The following is a 21,781-nucleotide window of genomic DNA, read 5'->3' as shown; positions in this document are numbered from 1 at the left end:
TTGGTGCCTCTGCTGTTGCACAAGGTATCTCCACAGCTGATACACTATCATCTCTCTCTTTGCAAATCTCTGACAACGTTGCTACCTTCGCTGTTTGGACATTATGTGACTATCCAGCTAGGAAATTCTTTTGTATATTATCTCACCGCAAATTATCACTTGCAAACCTCTAAAATGTTACACCGAAGAACACATGCCCAGCTTGTGAGGATCCCTAATTTAGAGAGGGATCTTCATTGCTGGAGAGCTTGTTAATACAGATTTTGTTTTCAGTAAATTTTGGCACATACCACTGAGCCTGTTTGGTTCCTGACATACACCGCTAGGAGCCAGCAGTCTAAGGACTAATCAGAGCAAGCCTGGAATACAGACTGCACTGCTGGGGTTCGGATTTTTTTGTAAGCCATTTCCAAGAGAACAATTCTGTCCTACAAACAGGACATCAGATTCTATAATTTGTGGGGAGCTATTATATAATCACTGCTACCTTAATATACTGCCAAAAAAAAAAAAAGTGTAACATGGTCTGACAACTCCTGCTAAGAGAGACAATTATTCATCAGTGATATTTAAAACAAATTACTGGTCAGCATATTATGTAGTTGGTAGCTGCTGGAGTTGAAGCCATTCTAACAGGTAGCTGGAGAGAGGAGAAGAAATTAGAATAATAACAATGACCTCAGTTAATAATTTATCATCAAAATATGACTTCAGTAGTAGAATACAGTTCAGAATAAAAATTCCCAAAAAGCATGCACATTTAGATGGATTTCCTTCGCAAGCGGTGGTGTTCCCTGCAGCGGGGGCTGTTGGATGATAAAGTGCTCCCAGGGGAGGAGACGCCAGTGGGATCCCTCGTGCTCAGGGAGACCTCATCAATTTTGTAAGAAATGGAATTATAGTAAACAGGATTGGTGTGGCAGCTGAGGGTCTCTGGATGGGAAGGGACAGGGCTCCCACACAGCCGTGGTCTGTAGCACAAACACGTGCACAAGGAAGGGACTCTGGTGGTGGAGTTTGAAGAGTGATGTCTTGGTCTATCAGCGTCTTCCTGCATCAGTGGGATGAGGTTCATTTGACTTGTCCTGTCTTCTATGGGTAGAAAAATAGCATCTCTGTTCTTACTGTCTTCCTTAGCTTTCAGGTGGATGTTGTTCCTGACTCTCTTCAGGGATGCCCTCTCTTCTGCATCCCGCCTCTCATCTTCCGAGTTCATAGTCAAAAACCTAAGAACAACTAAGTTTAGGAAAGCACCAATCACAGTCAAACCGACCAAGATGTACATGAAGCTGAAAGCCACATATGGTGGCTTCTTCTGCAAAGCTTCGTTTTTCTGCAGAGCTACAAAGTCGCCAAAGCCAATAGTGGTCAGGGTTATGAAGCAGTAATAATAGGCATGGAAGAAGGTCCAGCCCTCAAAATAAGAGAAGGCAGCTGCTCCAACACACAGTGTCCCCATGCATGACAAGAAGCCTACTAAGACCATGTTTTCCATAGAGACATTAGTCTTCTTCATGCCCAGACACTTCTTTATTTTCTTCAGCAGTAACCGGACTACAGTGTTCATGCGTTCCCCAAGACTTTGGAACATAACCAGTGTGAGGGGGATACCAAGGACTGCATAGAACATACAGAAAATTTTGCCAGCATCTGTGCCCGGGGCAGCATGTCCATAACCTGCACCAGAAAGAGAGAAAGGCAGGCATTACTTAAACCTACAGGAGCAATGGCATCTCATGTCAGCATTGCAGGCCAAATTCCACTGCTGACAGACTGGTTTCTGTGAGGATTGGGGGTTGAGGGGAAAAAGAGCAATGTTTGCAGACAGATGTGTATGCTCATGGTTTGCGCTTGCTGAGATTTGGGACTACACTCCCCTGCAGGTCACCCATGCTGATCTCCAAATTGCAACAGAGTACACTAAGGATGGAGTTTCATTTGGTCTTTAAAGGGCTAAAGTTACCCCTCTTGCACCCCATGATAGCCTGTGGGCTCGCACTGGAGTATCTATGGGCAGGATTAGACTGACAGGGCCTGCTTCTCCTCCCAGGCTGGTTTCACACCGGTGTAACTCTACTGACTTCTGTGGATTTTCTTCTGATTTATGCCAGGGGAACTGAAAGAAGAATCAGACCAAAGGCACTTTCATTTTCACTATATTGTTTTAAATACAAAGTGTTTATTTCACTGAAGTGCCACGAGTTGATTCCATCCCTACAGAGCTCAGAGAAGGCTGAAGTGCCGCATCTTCCATCCTCACCAACACAGATTAAGATTTAATTTCCTTGTCTTGTTTGGAGATTTAGAATTGGTGTACTAAGCAAGGAGGCCCATGATAACAGTAGGATAAGAAGGTGGTACTCACTGAGGATTCTGCACCCACCTGACTTAGTTGATAAAAGCTTAATTGAAATTTGTGATCTCTGCCCCAGATGGAGGGATAAACTTCAACACAAGAGAATTATACTGTATCCTGCAGTAACCACTATGGGCACAGGAGGCCTCATCAAAAAAACAACCTACATTTGAGAAGGCAATAGGTATGGACACTTCTTTTGTGGATATGTTTACATCCTAGAACAATAACAGTCAATTTAAGAAGGGGAAAAGCCAGTTTGTTTCCCTGCACTGCTTCATGTTTTTTTGAAAATTATTTAAAAATTTCACTTTTTCCAGTTACTTAAACAACTTGAATGAAGAATACGGAAAAAATATTCATCAAGAGACACTCTTTTTCTTTCTAGTTCTCATTCAATACTATGACTACACTTCCCCTACAGTTGCACATGGCAGAGCTTTTAGGGAAACTGTCTGATCACAATGACGGATTGATCAGGAGACAATTTACACACAGGGTCTCTGGGAGATTCTCAAGTGCACCTCCCACTGCAGGAAACTGGATAAGGTTGCAAGACAAGGTATTGCATAACTGACTGTAGTAAACTCACAACTGCAATATTCTAAAAGAGGGTTTGCTTCCTATTGTTTATGTATACACGCATCAACATCAAATGAGTTAAAATTACCTCATGTCATTTTCTCTGATACAATCAAACAAGTACCTTTTGCAGAACACAGAGCGAAATCAGGACTTGAGTGACAGAAAGCTACCAGACCTTTAGCACAAGGTTGGCAGCAATCACCAGGTACTAGGGTACATGAGAATGCTGTGGGAACACCAAGGGGTAAATAATGATCTAAAGCAGCAATAAGGTGGAGAAATAGCTGCTGTTCCCCCCAATACTCTTAGAAGAGGATATGACTGATGCTTTCAAACCGACAAAGGAAATGAGAGAGTAAACACTGATACACCGACTGCTTGAAATCGACAGAAATGTTCTCTTTTGGGTCAAATGAAATATTTTGTTCAACCGCAAAAATATTTCTGCCTTTCAATTCACCCAAAACTTCAAAAATTTTGGTTAGGGGTTGACGTGAAAATAACTGTGTTTTTTTTTCAGTTCACTGACAGTTCCGAGAGGGAAAAAATTATTTTCAGAGCTCTTCAAGTGACACAAATGTGGATGAAGCGTTTTGCTGAGTAAAGAGTGCTCTGATCTGTCCTCAGAACACAGGGAATGTCCCTGAAGAGTCACAGACACTCACCCATTTGAATGTTGTCAGTAAGATTCTACAGGTACTCCTACACTGCAGCTGGGAGCAAGTCTCCCAGTGTGTCAGACTCACAGTAGTGGAGCTCCAGCCAGCATACTAAAAATAGCAGTGTGGATATTGCAGCTTCGGCAGAGACTCGGGCTTGCCACGCAACCTGAGACCCAGAGGACGGGTGGGCTTGACACCCAGACCTGCAACCCCAGCCACAATGTCCATGCTGCTATTTTCAGTGTGCTACCTGAGCCCCACTAGAACAAATCTGTCTACTTGGGCTGGGAAGCTTGCTCCCAGTGGCAGTGGAAACATACCCTAAAACAAAGAACCTTAAATCCATCATTGTGCACAGGGAATGTGTGCAATCAACTAAGTAAAATACTTAGTAACCATTTACATTCTGATTTTCAACTGCAAAAGGGCTTTACACCTTTCCACTAAAATTTACCTCGCTGTAAGGATTAAGCCATTAGCCAAGGTGACTGTGCGATGGCGAAAGGCTGGGATTAGATTGCAAGGTTCATGGCTCAAGGCTGCACTTGCAAGTAATGATTACAGCTCAGCCAGTGCAAAGGGGCATTGGACCTTTACAGTGAGACTCAAAGGTGGGGTGGCTGGCAAGGCTCCCCAAAGTAGGTCTGCAATCAAACATCAGGGGTTTGAGGAGAAGATATAGCTGGAATCTGGGCCCCTGTGGGAGTTTTGCCTGGGGTCAGGGTTTCATGCAGTGTACTGAGGGCCTCCACGCTGTTCCTGGAGAACTTTCTCAATAGAGCAAATCTTAAAATGTTCACATTCGTACATTCCCATAGAGACAAATAGGTCTTTTCCTGTCAGTTCCCATTGTTCCCTGCAGCCCTTTTGCTACTGCCTGCAATGAAGTCATTGGCCTGTGCTTAGCCCCCACAGTATACTGTCACATGACTGTGAGAATACTCACATTTTGCATAAGCATTTTGATAATATTTTGCATTTTCACAGCCCCTCTTGTCATAGGATCTCAGGTGGCTTTGTAAACATCAGGGATCCCTGGCCAAAGTCCCAGAGAATTAGATATTACTTTGAATTATTATTATTCCAATTTTGCAGAAGGGGAAACTGAGGTCACATGGAGTCAGCAACACAGTGGGGCGTGGAATCCATGGATGCTGTCCTCTGCTTTGGAATTGGTAAACCTGATTTTACACACCTCTGAAAAGGTGAAGACACTTAAAGTCTTTGGCCAATTTCCAACATTAAAGTTCCTCTTAGCTCCCTGCAACAATTCAAAGGCTGCCCATTTCCACAAGTGAGGTCTTGCTGCCCGAGGAGGGAGTGCATGGGTGCAGGCAGTGGGGGTGAACTCAGTGCACATGGAGAGGTGGAGGTGCAGGCAGCAGGGGTGTGCTCAGTGCTCACGCAGAAGTAAGTGCAGGCAGTTGGATGAGTTTGTTGCATATAAGAACTACGTAACATCACACAGGGCACACCAGGGGAAAGGTGGCTTCTGAGTCTTGTTAATACGGGGTAGGCAACTCATGGCAGTGCACGCAAGCTGATTTTCACTGGCACTCACGCTGCCCGGGTCCTGGCCACCGCTCTGGGGGGCTCTGCATTTTCATTTAATTTTAAATGAAGCTTCTTAAACATTTTAAAAACCTTATTTACTTTAAATACAACAATAGCTTAGTTATATTTTATAGACATAGAAAGAGACCTTCTAAAAACGTTGAAGTATATGACTGGCACGCGAAACCTTAAATCGGAGTGAATAAATGAAGACTCGGCACACCGCTTCTGAAAGGTTGCCGACCCCTGTGTTAGCATAATCTGAAGGCAGAGGTAAGGACACCATGGGCAGGCAGTGGGAATAAGAACTTCCAGATGTTCAAAACCTTGTTCCCGTGACTGCATGTGATGGGGCTTTCTTACATTGGGGCAAGATGGGGCAAAGCAGAAGAGTCTTTTTGCAGGTGGCAGGGAGGGAAGGAGCCTGATGCTGGAACCAGGGAGTGGGGTGGAAGCTGCACAGAGCATGACATGGATGCACTTACATACCAAAATGACAGCAACCTTAAATTCCAGAGTACTGTGCTGTACCCTGCAAGCTGACGGGGTTCATGGGGGCTGCTGATGGCTCTCAGGAGGAGACTGCAGAAGTGAGCTGTTAGTGGTGCAGTGACCCTGGGATTGGGGGAGGACAAATGGGGAAGCAGGTGGGGGGGGGGACTAGGAGGTGGCTCAGTGTGCGTAGAGGGATGGGGAGAGGCGGGGGGCAGCTCAGTACCCATGAGGGCAGGGGGATCAACATAGGCAGGGATCAATGCCCTGGGAAGACAAGGGGTGGCTCGGTGCCCATGGAGGGGTGGAGGCAGACGGCTCGGTGCCCATGAGGGCAGGATGATGGGTAGAGGCAGGGGATGTCTCGGTGCCCTGGGGGAACAGGGTGGCTCGGTGCCCACAGAGGGGTGGGGCAGCCGGGGGGGCAGCCCACTGCCCTTGAAGGGGTGGATGGGGTGGCCTGGTGCCAGGGAGGAGTGAGGGCAGGTAGGGGGCTTGGTGACCACGGAGGAATGGGGGCAGACTGCTCCGCGCCCATGAGGGCAGGGTGATGGGTGCAGGCAGGGGGCGGCTCAGTGCCCTAGGGGGATGGGGCGGCCCGGTGCCCGTGGAGGGGTGGACAGAGACGGCTCGGTGCCCGTGGAGGGGCGGAGGGGCTCGGGGGAGGGCTGGGTGCCCGTGGAGGGATGGACAGGGGCAGCCCGCTGCCCGCGGAGGGCTGGGGGCAGGCGGGGGGGGACGCCCGCTGCCCGCGGAGGGCTGGGAACAGGCTGGGTGGGGGCGGCCGGCGGCCCTGGGGGACGGGGCGGCCCGAGCCCGCACTCACCGATGGTGGTGATGACCGTGATGGCGAAGTAGAAGGAGCCGGCGAACTTCCACTGCCCCCCGGCGCGGTGCGGCTCGGCCTGGAGCACCAGCCGCTCCAGCTCGCGGTAGTCGTCGGCCGAGAAGCGGTACTTCCTGCGGAGCTCGCCCCGCTTCTGCTCCAGCAGCCGCCTGCGGCCGCTCTCGGCCTCCGACTCCAGCGCGTCGAACACGGCGGCGCCCACCAGCAGGTAGGAGAAGATGCAGAGGATCAGCGAGACCGTGCGCAGGTTCTGCCGCTTCATGGCGAGGGGCGGCCTGGGGGGCGCTCGGCCGGGGCCCTGCGCCGGGGACCAGCGCCGGCTTGCTCAGCCCCCGGCCGGCGGGCATCGCCTGCCGCATGCACCGGCCGCCAGCTCCCCACTGCGCTGGCCCCGGGTTATCGGCGCCCGCCTGCAGCAGGCATGCACCGGCCGGCGGGTGTCGGCTCCCCACTGTACCAGCTGCGTGCACAGAGCCCGGGCAGCGGCTCCCTCAGGTGCCGGCCCCCAGACCCCCTGCGCGGTGCTGCTGCAGGGGCTGGAAGGTAGCGATACTCGCGCGCCGGCTACAAGGGCCCCGGGAGTCCCCTCCTCCCGCACCAGGGTAGGCCGGCGGGGGCTGGTCCCGAGGCCGCTCCGCCTGCGGCTGCTCCTCCCGCTGCGCGCTCCCCCTCCCCAGGCACGCAGCTGGATGCGCTTCTCTTAGCGGAGGGGGTGTGGGAAGCTTGCGGCTGTTCCCGGGCTGGCTGAGCGGACCGCCCCCTTCCAGAACCCCAGGCGAGTCGCTCGCTTCCCGCACCCTCGGGCTTCTCCGGCCACATAGGTGCTGGTGGAACTAGAGATTCGGGGGCTGCTGCTGCACCACCTGGCTTGAAGTGATGTCCATCCTATCCAGGTTACAGTTTGGGTCAATGGCTCTCAGGATGCCCACTATACAAATTGTTCCAGCACCCGGCTTAGGGGGATAGGCTAAGGCACCTGCTGCTTCAGCACCTTCCACTGCGCCGCTCTGCCCAACCAGGTAAATGGTCCCCTACTCCCACAGGCAGCCCCTACTGTGGCATGACATCAGAGATGTGTCATAGCAGCCGGTCTCCCCATCCCCGCTGCCCTGAGCCTGCCCTAGGTTTAAATAATAGCTGCTTCTGCTTTCAGCCCCTGCCTGAGCACAGCCAAAGTGGTTCCAAACTAAAGGGTCTGCCACAGCAAAGAGGAACTTGTCACCAGTCCCATCCCATTCACACCTGAAGATTATTATCGCATGGCCTTCAGATGATCACACTACTGCTGCTGCACAGCACCATGCAGGGAGGGAGAGGTTGGTCCGTAATCAACTAGGACCCAAACCGTTTAGGGCTGCGTAGGTCAAATCAGCTTTTCTCTGACCTACCCTGAGGCTCATTGCTGAGCACTGGAAGAGGTGATCTTTCTCCATTTGGTGTCACTAAGCCCAAACTGGGGAGGAGGACTCCTCATGGAGCCTTTCTACCTTGGGTCACTCTCACCTACCTTCTAGCTTTATCAAGCCTGAGTTGGCTTTGTGTCACTTATTGGAAATATTACATAAAGCAGGAACTTTGCCTGACTTCATACCTTTCTGGCAGTGTTCCCAGGTTGAAGGAGTGTTATGGATGCTGACGTGAGTGAGAGCAGCCAAACTGCCCTGTTTTGCTTCAGGATCCAGGTAGCTTTCAAGTGGAATAGGATTCACCCATTCTGGATATGCAGCCATGGAGAAAGCATGTTGCAGCTAAAATACTCTTTGGGGTGGCAGTGCCGGATGAAGAAAGCAAAAGGTGTGCTGCTTGGTAGGATTCACCAGGGAGGTAGCACTTCACAATTAGCAACAATATTGAATCAACCACATTTTTAAAAAAAAAAAATCACGTTTATTCTGATTTTCTCACCAGTCCTAGATATCAGATTATCATAACTGCTGCTGTATTATTTGAAGCAGAGGAAACAGAAGGAGAAAACCAAAGAACTAAGTTACATGTTTCAACCCCAGATCAAATATACCCAAATTCTGCTTTGAATGAGATGCTGCAATGTAAGCTCCCCCTGCATGCCTTCATCATCAGTATGCATCAACCCTAACTTGGAGGGACCCCACCTCTAGAGGGTCAGAGAGGAGTTCGGTCTCTGCCTTTGGCCTTAGATTGAGACTGCCAACAAGTGCTAGTTGTGAAGTGTTGATTTATGTTTGTGATGCTGTATGATTGACTATGGCCATTTATATCATTGATATTGCCATCATTATACAATTACAACACACCTTGTACAAAGTATATAATGTAAGGTGTCAATGGAAATGTTCTGATTTGCTAAGTAAGATTATCCTGTTTATATACATGTATCAGCTTTGTATCTAAAGTTATGAATATTGGCTGTGGGTTTGTATCTTACGTATGTATTCCATTCCTGAGTAACACCCACCTGATAAAAGTTGCATGGAGCCAGACAGCTAGGTGTTGATGGTCCATTAAGGACACTCAGGGCTGTCCTTACCCATATGCAAAGTACGGAGCTATGTGCTGCTCCAGCCCCTGCCCCGCCACTTCCCCAGGCCTGCCAGCCCTGCCTCTGCTCCGCCCCTTCCCCAGAGCCCCTGGCCCACCTCTTCCCGCCCCTCAGGAGTGCAGCAGGGACAAGCCTGCACTCACTGGCGATGGGAGGTGCAGGGTCCTGGCCCCAGCTGCACTGTCAGTGAGTGCTGGGGAGTGGTTCCCCCCTGCCCCTCAAGCCAGCCATCCCAGAATAGCTAGGGATGGCCCAGAGCTACTTTACTCTAATAATAGGCCCAGATAGCTCTTCCTGTGGGTGCCTCAACAGGAATATGGGCAATGGCTGCCCCGGTGAGTCATCAGAGCATGTCAAGACAAGTGATATGCCCAGCTGACCCTGGGCTCCATCTTGGACCAGTAAAACTTTCCACAAACATAGGCTGTGAGCTGTGTTTGAGACAGTAAAATTCCATGCACACGGCAAAGGATATAAAAGGCCCCTGAGATAGCTCCATTTTGTCTCTTTCCTACCATGATTCTCTGGACTTACAACAAAAAGGAGCCTTTTGAACTATGGACTGAAAACTTTCCAATCTTTTGGAAGTTATCAGAGAGACTTTACAAGCTAGCAGTTTATTCCATCACTGCTACAAGCCGGAGATAAGGACTTTGCAAGTATATGTCTGTTTATGATTTATTAACTCTCTTCTTTCCTTTTATTATTATTTCTTCAGTTTTTAGTGACTAAAGAATTGGCAGCAGGATGATTATTGGGTAAGATCTGAGTTATATATTGACCTGGCTAAGTGGATCATATTTGGGGATTAGAGGACCTGTATTTGATGAAATTGGTTTTCAGTAACCACTCATCACAGAGTCCAATGTCTGGGTGGTGAGCCAAGAGCTGGAATGCCTAAGGAGACTGAACTTCTGACGTTTTGTTAACCAGTGTGGTGAGACAGAAGTTTCCTTTTGTTCCTGACTTGTTATAATGTAAAGCTAGAATAACCACCAGTTTAGATAAGAGTGAATTCCAACCGCTCTGAACTGCCTCAGCTATGAATCAAAAAGCAAGAGGAAAAGGGCTCCATTTCCTGAGCCTTCCTGTATTCCTTATGTTTCACTTCTGAAAATAGAATGATAATTCTCTCTCAATCTCATGCTATTGGAGACAATATCTTCTCCAAGAAATAAATTCTTGTTTGTTAGCCTAGAAGAAACCAGCAGGTTTTAAATCCTCCTTACTCCAGTTACAGTGTTAAAGGTGCAGGGCTAAATTTCAGAATAATTTCCTTGTTCAGAAGACAACGTCTAGCTGTAATCCTCTTAAAAAATCTGTTTGGGTTCTGGACATCTGCCATCTTCACTCCTCTCTGCCCACATCCAAGATTAGCACCATTAGTGAGAGATCTTACTGAGAAAAAAATACAGGCGTCTGCATTTACCATCCAAAGCAGAAACCATCAACAAAGCGCTGTGTGACTAACTGTGACAGATATGGCAATTTCTTGCAATGTCTTCGGGAGATTTCACTGTATTAAGTTTATGTATCATTGTGGGCCAGAGATTATGTGTAATTCTGTGGGGAAGGGTAACTACAGACTACTAGGAATTAAGACCAGTGGGCATGGTTAGGTAAATTCATTCAGTTATAACACCTCCAGAGAGGTACCACCTCCTTAGGAGCTCCCCTGTACTAGTTCAGTCTGGATTCTCTAGAGGCTAACAGACAAAGAAACAACTTTAGGATAAATAGCCTGAGTTTAAACTCACCCAGGCCCTCTCTTTGATCCAGCAAATCGACAGGACCTTCCGTCCAAAGGGAGGGCCTCAGTCCTTAGGGAAGGGTTGGATAGACTGACACCAACCACAGCCCTAGTGGAAACTGAGGTGGGGGTGATCTCTGGTAAACTTATTATCATGCTAATAGGTTCTTTTACTGTTTTCTGCCAATGCTTTTACTTTAAGAATAAATGTGCTTGCTTAGGGAAGGCGGTGCAGTAACTTAAAGCCATGGGCAATTACGCACTTTATAGCCTCTGAGGAGTCAGTCTGCTTTGCTGAGGAATTCACAGTGTAGTCAGGAAAATGGAGGCTGGAAATACCTTTGCCAGGTTGGGGAGAGAGATGTGGGTCTCCGCTCAGGAGAGGTGATGGCTGGGGAGTTGGAAGCCTGAGAGTTGGTGGTCTTGTGGGACTATAGAGGGGGAATACAGGTGCAGTTGCTCTAAATCGTGGCAGAGTACTGTTTCAGCTGTTTCATCAACAAAGTACTGTTTGGCTCATGAACTCTGAAACATTGCCACATTTTAGGTAAAAAAAGGTAAAGCCTCTGTTGGAAGAATGTGTCTGTTCTATGTTCACCTTCTTCAGCAGTGCAGACTTGCCAGTATGTGCTAGGAGCCTGCCAGATCTTACAACCTGGGCAATATTGACCTGAGCCCATGGGTGGATGGGAGATATCCGAGATGCTGCTGGTTCAGAAGGTGGTGATTTTCTCAGTGTCAAGTTATGAGTCAATATCTCATCTTGGAGCACTGCTGGTTATTTAGGACCCCATTATCCCTGGTGTCCTGGGAAAATTGCACTGTGAACAATTACGTATTGTCCGCTTCGTGCTTGATTTCCCTCCTCACCCCCATACACTGCACTCTCACTTGTATTTGGTGTTCCTCACTTCTTGCCCATAATTGCCCTTTAGCATTGTTGTGTGCTGTTAAGTAGCTGCTGAATTCTGCCCCAGAGCCAGCTGGCTTCAGCACATTTCTTACCTCCCTCCCTCTGTGCTGCAAAGCCTCATTCATTCATGTTGGTAAAGTGTTATGAGAGACACACGTACACTGCATCTCCCTGATGAAGAAAGTTACCTTTCATGGTTGCCTTAATAGTAGTGTCACATCCGAGGTTGCTTTGGGCTAATCTGAGCCCTTGCTATTTGTTCTGCTTTCTTGAGAAGGCATCAGTATTTTGAAGAGGGTTTCTTTACCATCGCTCTGTAAAGGATTTTGCCCACCCACCCTGCCTCTGAGCCTTAAAAGTGCTACCAGTTCAGTAACATCACTGCTTAAAGATCTGTGTTGTATGTGTCCAGAAGTCCATTGCCACAATAGCCAACACTGATTGGCTAGTTATATTACAATATTGAAGGATGGCCTTTTCATAGCATAGTGATCCCCTCTCCTCTCCTTATGGCACACTTATGGCTAAGACCATTGGGGTCTTCTAGTGGGCTCGCATCCGCATTTACGCAGTTCTGATCAGTTCTCAGATTTGTATAATTTGAATTTCCTCAATCATGTCCTCTCTAAATCTTCTCTTGACCACGCTAAATAAATCCCAGTTTTTACAATGTCTTGTGCTACGTAAGCCCTGCCTGCATCTCTGGCTCTGTACGGCCCTTTCTTGTTGCGTTAGTAATTGAAGAAATAATTCTTCTGGTTGCTAAAAACAGAGGCCAGTGATATAATGTATAATCTTGGAAGATAATATCAGGACCACTCTGAAATCAACACCGTGATACACATTCCAGCCGTTTTGACAGTGGTGGGGGGCAGTTTGGTTTTTTTCTTCAGTGTCCTGTTTGCATTAGCTCAGTCCGTATACAGCTTCAGTTAAATCAGTGGGACTGCTTGTGAAGTAAGGTAGTGCTCAGCGTCAGAGTGGCAGACTCAGACCCATAACAAACAACCCCACAATAAGAACAACCCACACATACCTGTTCCCATGAGCTACCATTCCATAACAACTCAGGTAATGCGTGCCAGGGAGAGAGAAGAAACAAGGGTTTTTAGAAGGTGTAACACACGTTGGTAGTGTCTTTTGAACTGTATCAACATCACTCTCACTATATCATTTGTTTTGAAAATAGCATGGAAGATTGCAAGCTCTGAAACCTTTGTGATACAAGAATAGTACCCGAGTGCAATGCATTTGCGCTTTCTCCATGGGGGGAGAATAGCAGCATTACCTGGCTTAAATTGCATTGCGCACCACATTGCTTTTATGGGCTTGATGCTGCAATTCCCATTGGTTTCAATGGAAGTTTCCTGATACAAAGCCCACTTCAATCAACTTGACTTCAATGGAATTTGGATCAGGCTCATACACGCTTGGTGGAATCAGGCCCTGCAAGATAAAGCATGTGATCATTGGTTTCCAGCAAGTTGTTTAATTCTGAGATTAAATGTCTGTTATTTTTTTATTACACAGAGAGGGAGGGAGAGAGCGAGCTCTGAGCGTAGGACAGAAGAATAAATGATGTATTATTGTTGTAATGAGACAGGTTTTAGTGAACACAGTTAGTTTGTTTTCCCGGTCATTGTAAGATGAATTTTGAAAAACCTGTTAGTTACCAAAGGGGAGATGGAAGACAAGGTCAAACCTCATTTGTATTTAAACCAGCATCTAATTAATGTGTCTAATAATTCTGTCCTGGCAGCACGTTTATTAAAAAGCTTTACTGGTTCTAATGGATTGGAATAAGCAAAGCTGCTTAACCTTCACTGTTGAAAGATGCTAATTTGATGCATTCTAAATATAGGCCAAAATTGCATCTGTTTAAATTTAGTCCCTGGCAATTGCCGATGATGGATGTCTCTCTCTTGGGCTGTTAGGAGGTTCAGAGCATAAATGGCACCAGCACTCCGTGGAGAGCTGGATGTGTGTACAAGGCACATGTTCATGTTGACTAATAGGTAGCTACAGAATAAAAGATGAACTCTGAATCAATGTTACCCCTGCTGTACTTTCTCCTTCACTTATTTACACAGCATAATGAAACAGGTAGGTGGTTTGCATTACAGAAAGCTCTCCCCTTTGATTTTAAATGCCCCATGTAGGTGAGTAACTGAGGTAGAGCCAGACCCAGCAGTGCAGTGCAGGACTGGCATGCTGGAGTCCTGGGTTCTAGACCCAATCAGTTCTAACACATTATGCAGCCTTAGTCAAGTCACACAGGGCCAAATTTTCTGAAGTGACCTCTAATTTTAGCTGCCTCTGTTTTTAGATACCCAGTGTGAAACACCTAGTAGGGCTTAATTTGCAGAAGGGCTAAGTATCTGCAATTCCATTTGAAGTCAATGGGAGAGGTTACAATGAGCTGAAGACCAGACACTGATATTTGAATTATACTGTGAGGACTAGATCCTCATCTGGAGTAAGTCGGCGTAGCTCCATTGAGTTCCACACATGTCTTTCTAAAGCAAGCTAAAGACTTGTCTCAGCATGGTTTGATTTTTGTGGACAAATGCCTGCTTTTTTTAATTTTAGCAAAAGCACCAGCAGTTCTGAATTAAATACTGAGATTATATACTCACAATGCCTGAGGATATTATTAAAGCAAAGGATTAGAAAATTTCAAAAAAGGATTAGACTGAATAACAATTGCATCTGCAGTTACACTGTCTCCAATCAAATTCCAAGAGCTGGCAGTCCTTGTGCTACATGGCATGAGATGATCACTAGCTGGGGGCACAGGATGTAATTCCTTCTTCCCCCAGTGGGTAATATTGCATACCGAGGTGTATTATACTGGGTTTGCACCTTCTTCTGAAGCCCCCAGACACAAGATACTGGATTAGATAGACCACTTGTAGAGGTAGGATACCAGACTAGATGGCCCCGTGTTTTGATTCTGCCTAGCAGTTCTTGTCTTCAGATCAGGAATCTGACATCTCAACCTCCTGTTTGTCCTAGGCTAACATGTCTGGGTGTGCCTCTCATTCTGCCCTAGAGGCCATGTTCCAGGTCACTTTAGGCTCCCACTATACTTGTCTTCAACTATTGCAGAGATGCAATACCCATCATGGGTTTTTCTTGGCACCCAAGTCACTGCAGTGGCCTCCTCAAGGAACTTCTTAACTTACTGTCACCTCTGGGTTTTTTCTGCTGTCTCTTCATGAGCTTTAGTCCAGATAGCTACAGACATTTTGCTCAGCGCAGTATTCGAAAAGACCAGCTAGTTAATAAAGAAGGTGCTATGTATAAACATATTATAAATGCAGATTACCGTAGAATTATCAGCCTGGAAATTGCTTCCAGACATAAAACACAACCGCACCTCCACATATTACGAATTTACCCAGCTCCCTTTTCTTCCAGTTGCTGTGATCCTCAGTGCTTTTGCAAGGCTCCGTATAGACCAAACTTGGCAGACCTTTGGTGGCCATCTCAATTGCATCTCCTCCTTTGGTTTCCTTATGGCAACTAAGATCCAAACGAGGGGTTTAGATGGTCTTTTCCAGTTACCTTGGGGATGTTAGTTGTGACTTGTCCACAGCTCTCAGCAGCACTGCAAGGATTGCAGTAATGGGAGTATTAGTACTTTATGATTCTTAGTGGTTAGGAGGTGGGGGAAAAAAGAAGCAGAAATGGAGAAGGGGAGGTAGAAACAGCGAGGTGGGAGGAGGAAGTAACTAGAGAGAAAAGTAGAAGGGGAGTAGCTTGTGAGAGGGGTATCTCTGAGTCATGAAAACAAAACCCTTACACACTCCTCCACCAGTTGTTCCTTTAAACTTAGAAATTCCAGAGCAGGTAGAGATTTGATCCATGTACCTGAAATCCCTGTGTCATCACTGGAGAGGGAATGGGACAGGTTTATCTCCTGACAGCTGACCAGCTACAGTCTGATTAGACTGGAGCAGCACATTGTGTGGAGGCAAAAAAGGTGTTACGTTCTTCCCAGCCCTTCCCTCAACATCAGAATGGCCATACTGGGTCAGACCAATGGTCCATCTAGCCCACTATCCTGTCTTCCGACAGGGGCCAATGCCAGATGTTTCAGAGGGAATGAACAGAACTGGGCAATTTCAAGTGATCCATCCCCTGTCATCCACTCCTAGCTTCTGGCAGTTGGGGGTTTAGGAACACCTAGAGTATGGGGTTTCATCTCAGGCTTTACTAGCCACATGCCATGGCTAACTTTATCTTCTCTTTTCAGCCTGTGTGTAAAGACTCCTTAATCCCATGACCAGCCCTCATGCTGAGATAGCCCTATCTGGTGTCCTCTCCGGGCACCTAGCAATGAGCGCACCTGATCTCTAACCATGTTGATTTGACTGGTTTTGAGTTGTCTGCCTTGTAACATTTCCATTTTTGACTGAAAATAAGGACTGCAAGTTGTCACACAACCCTTTCCATGCAGCTGCATCCTGTGTGTTGCGTGAATTTGTGATGCTGATCTATGAAGGAGACTTGGACTGGAAATACTGACAGCACGTCTTTGTCTTTGCCGGTTCTTGGCATTTAATGTTCACAAACTCTATTTTCAGCTCAATACATTTTTTTTTTATAAGCTTGTCACTTTGACATCAGCCAGATTCAAAGTGCCTGCAATAAACTGGATGGGTTGCATTCCTAACCAAGTTGGAAAAATTATTGATCTGCTTTACCAAGTTTCACAGCGGAGTGACTTTTATTTGTTTCTTTGTTTGTGCCACTTTTAAATATTTATTTATTTATAATATTTGGAAACATGCTGAAAACTTCAGGCTTTCTGATTGAAGCCTGAAAACAAATCCAGAACAATATTTTCTCTCTTCATTGTCTTTGTTGTTGTTATTTAATATTTGTATTGCAAGAAACAATGGAAGACCATTGTGAACAATGGAAGACTGAGCCCCATTGTGCCAGGTGCTGTATGAACCTATAATAAATGGCAGTCTCTGCCCCAAGGAATTTACAATCTAAAGAATAGACAGCAATCCTGTGAAAATGCCATCCTGAATTGACATCAAATTCACCATAGAAATACAGTACATGTCAAACTCCTGTGTGAGCACAGTGCAAACCAGGAAGTTGCTGAGTGCCCTCGGCTCCCATCCTGGCCAGCATGGTGAGCTCCATCCCTCATCACTTTGTGATGTTTTAGCTCACTCTCCAGCCAGCGGGAAGTGTTGATTTCAGACTGCAGGAAAGGTCAAGAGGCTTGGGACTATTTCAGACAGAAAGAGGTAGGAATGAATTCCAAATATGAGAGGCCACTCTGAGAGTTGCAGCAGGTCCCTCTCCTGTATAGCAAGGGAGTTCCAACCTGAGCACGTCAGCTGATCTCAGCTGCAGCAGTACAGAGTGGGGGCAGAGGCATCTTTCAGGTGGAAATGTCTCAAGGCCCTTAGGGCTTTGTAGGTCAGAAGTGACACTTTAAACTCCACCCGGAAGTCACCAGGCGGATCCCAGAGCATGAGCTCCCAGCAGGTTATTCCATGCAACAAGCAGGCCACCACCACCTTCTTCACCAGCTTCAGCTTCTGAATAGATTCCATTGCCAGGAGAAGATCATCAACTAATGCAACAGACTGAAGTCCTGATGGCCCAGGGTTAAGATGGAGGCTTCCAGATGCTCAGAGTTGTCCTGTCTCAAGATTTTCCATAATCTGATCTGATAATGGAGGATTAGATGCTGGTTCCCATTGGGATATGGTGTCAGCATCAAGAGATGGTTTTCTGAGCAGAGGCAAAACACAGCCTTCCTCTAAAGCAATCAGCACCCTGCTCACACCTCAAGGGAGGTGTTGACAGTCTCTCCCAGCAAAGGCCTGTAACTGGCCTTCACCAGCCAGGAGGGACAAGTGTTCAAACCACAGGTCATGGCTCAAAGTTCTCCTAACAGATTCAGAACCTCCAGCTGTGGTACTGGCAACAATTCAAGCAGAAATGGTACCATTTATCCCCTCAGGATATTGATTGCTCTGCCACAGCAGCCTGTTCAGTACTGAATCAATTTCACCCACAAAGTAACCAGAAAATGTTGTCGTGATCATATTGCATCCTGGATAGTTATTGATTCCACTCACTGCTGCAGTGTTCTGTGGTTCCGAGGGCTTCCTGCATATACTGCATCCTACTCTGAAAACATTTTAGACTAATAGTATTGGCATATGTAAGCAATTTACATTTTTGAGTCAGGCTAGGCCAACAGGCCACATCCTGATATTCTCATTGTGGTTTATAAGAGGCTAAATGGCTGGAGATGGGATTTGAGGTTTTAAGATTTTGCTTTGATTAATTTTTGTTTTGTGCAGAACGAAGAGCATCTCATGCAGTATAAATATGTGCTTATGTCTGTGTAGCCTTTCTGCTGTTTAGATTACAGCTGCTTCCCTTGACACCACTGTAATAAAGAATAAACAAACCATGGAATGGGGGGAAAGTTTACCATATTCTAAGTAGACTCATCTCTTTACATTCCTAATATGTTCCCACTCCTTGTTTGGAGTCCTTAGATTAAAGCCAGATTGCTTTCAGAAACAGCTTAGTTTGCTTAGATGTGTGCCTCTGATGCACACATGAATAGCTAGTTAGGCACACTAGACTGACTGCACAGTTACTGACTTGAATATATTCATGGTGATTGTGCGTAGACGTTAGGTGTGCAACTGCACTTGCATTTTGCATAGGCAGTTGAGTGGGTATTTTGAAAATCTGGTCTTTAATCATTAATTTATAGTGTTCTCCTGCAGTACACAGGTATGAAATGTGAGAGTGCCAAGGGCTACGCATTCTTCAGCTGACGTCTTCTCTTATAGCTCTCCGGTAGCAACACATTATCCCATAATCATTAGTCCAGTTAAGAAAAGAATCAGTCCATTCATGCAAATTAAAAACCAGTTATATTTTGTTTGTTTGTTTGTTTTGAATGAAGATTGCAGAGTAACTTTCTTCGCTCCAGGAGAGCTGGTGTGCACACCAACCCACCTCCTTTTCCTTAGAGCCACAGGAATCATTTGAAGTCATTACAGCTTTCTGCCCAGCTGCAGTACAGCTCACCAAGTATGACCTCTTTTGTTATACTTTCCTTCTCACTGAAACTTTTAACGCAGTCTTCTAGGCATGCGTTGTCTCAAAGGGTCATGCAGCCTACAGTCAAACCAGTTTTCTGCCAGTGTAAATGGTTTGAAGTCTGGCAGTGTGATCTAGCGCAGTGGTTTTAAAAGCCTGTCCCCCACTGGTTCAGGGAAAGTCCCTGACGGGCTGGGCCGGTTTGTTTACCTGCTGCGTCTGCAGATTCGGCCGATCGCAGCTCCCGCTGGCCGCGGTTCACTGCTCCAGGACATTGGGGGCTGCGGGAAGTGGCACAGGTCGAGGGATGTGCTGGCCGCCGCTTCCTGCTGGCCCCATTGACCTGGAGCAGCGAACTGCGGCCAGTGGGAGCCATGATTGGCCAAACCTGTGGATGCAGCAGATAAACCGTCCCGGCCCACCAGGGCCTTTCGCTGAACAAGCGGCAGACCGGCTTTGAGAACCACTGATCTAGTGGATAAGGGATTGAGAATCAAGAGGCCTGTGCTGTAATTCTGCCATTATCTTGCTATGTGCCCTTGGACAAATCACTTCATCTTTCTGTGCTGCTGTTTCCCCTCCCACCCACTGTTCATCTTGTCTACTTAGACTATATGCTCTTCAGAGAAGGGACCACCTCTCACTGTGTGTCCGTACAGGGCCTAGCACAATGGGACTCCAATCATGGGTGCTACTGTAATACAAATAATATGATTATTGCAATAATGAAATCAAAGGATCTATGCCTATTTATACCAGCAGAGAACGTGGCCATATTTCTCTTCTCCTTGTACCATATTTTAGCTGCATTAGAGCAACAGCATTTCCTTCACTAATGGCACAAACATTCTAGAGATGCCTTGTTTTCTTTTACAGTGATGTAGGGGGGGGGGTTGTTCTTCGGCAGCTTAACGCTGGTGTTATTTTAATTGCTGCCCTCCTCATTTGGTGTAGCATCATTGCAGAAGGGTCTCTTCCCTCGTATAATGACCATACGCCCTCACTGCCTTTGTCAAAATGGCCTGTTAGCAACTTGGGAGGCAAAGAAGCCCTTATTCAGCTTTTTTCTGACATCCCCTCACCAGATGTTGATTTATGGCCCCAGTTAGCAGAATCAGGAGTGATGAAACTGAGAAATTAACCCCCGTCCCACCTCTGAGTTAATGGAATGGAACTGGAAGCTCAGTGAAGCAGAAAGCCAGTGTCATCAATTTGCTTTCCAGTTACTCTTCGAAAACACAGCAGCATCAGGATGTCAGTCACTGCGATCTCACTGAAGTGCGGACACAATGGAATAACTGGTTCCTGCCTCGGTTCAACAGCAGCTTCCCATTCCCTTCTTATAAGCTGGCACTGTACAAGGTCAGTAAAAACTCAGTCGTTTCTGGGTTGAGGCTGAATATTGCATATAGTTCTGTGTGTGGCTGGTGATTTAACGGGTATAATTCCCTGGGCGTCCAATAGGATAGTAACAGAGACATTCTTGTGTGCATAGCTTTGATTTCCAAAGCCGACAGCTTTCAGTGACTGACACCGTTGATTCTGAAAATAGCTAGATACAAATGAAATGACCTCAAGAACATCTAATGGGGTATCAACAGGGCCTTGTTACTTTTCTGCTCCCTGACACTACCTGAAGCCACAGACTAAGGCATGTAAATATTGTCACATTAAGGAGGTAACTACTTTTTCTCGGGCAGATCCCTGATGGAATCTCTTCAGTTCTATCATGTTTCAGTGTTGACTGTCTTCTAGTATTATTATTATTTATTTATTACCATAGCACTAAGGAGCCCTAGTTACGGACCAGTACCCTTTTGATAATACCTGTTTTTTCTCATTTGTTTCCATTATTAATGTTATGACGCCCAGTCTGAATATTCAGTCTCCAACATAACATACAAAGTTCCTCTGATCACTGTTAATTTCCTAGATGAGTTTCAGCTATAAAACTTAAAACTTACCCACATGAATACTCTCTCTTTAGCTCTGTGCATGGTAAGAATGTGGTTCTTGCTTAGGATAGAAGAGAATAAAAACAAATCAGCAAAACACATGCAACTTTTTCTACCTATTGGTAGAAGCACCTCCTCGCCCACTCACCTTCCCTGCAAAATATAGCAAAATCTTTTGGTCTTGCTTTGCATGAAAATATTTTCCCAACTCTTTCACTCCAGGCTCTTCTCCTGAATGATGAATTGAGAGGAATCAGACACATCCTCTCTGCTTTGTAAATGAAAGGTGTTTAAAGGAGTGTTCATATTTTTATAGGCCAAATCCTTTGTGCTGTTGTACAGGTGTGACTATGCCACATTCCAGTCCTGATCCTTTCCTTTCAGACATGTTCCTCTGACACAGCAAATGTCCGTACAGGCTGCAGCTCCTGATGTCCTAGTTGCTCGTATCTGCAAGACTCACAAAATATAGGACTCAATCTTAGGGGATAAAACAAGATAACACCTAATTAGGGAAAGGCAAACCAGCTTGGCCAGATAAGAACTGAAGCCTGAACCTAATTTGAGGTTCATGAACACTTAGTTAACTTGACTTTTCCCCATGATTTTTCATTTCCAGGAGGTTCTGTCCCTCCTGCAGCAAAAGGGAATGGCAATAAGTGAAGAGAGGATGCTCTTTTGGGCAGCTCCAGCAGGAATGCAGGGAATCTCATGACAGAACCTACTTTTGTGAGATTACCAGGCCAATTCTGCAGACCCAAGAGGTTCAGAGAAGATTCTGATAAGTATTGAAACCTTTTAGATGCCTCTCAAAACCAGCCTCTCTGAACCTTTGGGTGTTTCCCCTTCAGTAGGAGTCTTAATAATAATAATTGTTCTATTTTATATTGTAGTAGCACCTAGGAGCCCTAGTTATGGACCAAGAAACCATTGCGCTTGGTGCTGTACAAACATGGGACAAAAAGATGATCCCTGCCCCAAATAGCTACTGACATGGTGCTAATGAAACCAACGCACAAACCTAGAATGATGTTTGGTTTTTTTCCTTCTT

General features: G+C 46.3%; 1 protein-coding gene and 1 long non-coding RNA gene across 2 annotated transcripts; one reads left to right on the top strand and one right to left on the bottom strand.

Annotated features, from left to right (window-relative positions):
• Window positions 1-684: 684 nt before the first annotated feature.
• KCNK15 (potassium two pore domain channel subfamily K member 15) lies at window positions 685-6,758 on the bottom strand. Its single transcript, XM_032767367.1, has 2 exons — window positions 6,476-6,758; window positions 685-1,677 (listed from the first exon to the last, which is right to left on the bottom strand). Exons 1-2 carry the CDS (start codon window positions 6,756-6,758, stop codon window positions 761-763), a joined length of 1,200 nt encoding a protein of 399 aa, XP_032623258.1. The 3' UTR covers window positions 685-760.
• On the top strand, window positions 6,632-21,425 carry LOC142047731 (uncharacterized). The gene is made up of 3 exons (XR_012656989.1): window positions 6,632-6,704; window positions 19,999-20,137; window positions 21,350-21,425. It is a non-coding gene; the product is annotated as an uncharacterized LOC142047731 (long non-coding RNA).
• The last annotated feature ends 356 nt before the right edge of the window (window positions 21,426-21,781 follow it).

Source organism: Chelonoidis abingdonii, chromosome 14, assembly GCF_003597395.2.
Source record: "Chelonoidis abingdonii isolate Lonesome George chromosome 14, CheloAbing_2.0, whole genome shotgun sequence".
Classification (NCBI taxonomy): domain Eukaryota; kingdom Metazoa; phylum Chordata; order Testudines; family Testudinidae; genus Chelonoidis; species Chelonoidis abingdonii.
This window is presented reverse-complemented; position numbering and strand designations above follow the sequence as displayed.

Excerpts from the sequence above, each read along its gene's own strand:
- KCNK15 (XM_032767367.1), bottom strand. The coding sequence starts at position 6,758 with ATGAAGCGGCAGAACCTGCGCACGGTCTCGCTGATCCTCTGCATCTTC. Across the intron at positions 1,678-6,475 it reads CACGGTCATCACCACCATCG|GTTATGGACATGCTGCCCCG; the intron begins GTGAGTGCGGGC and ends TTTCTGGTGCAG.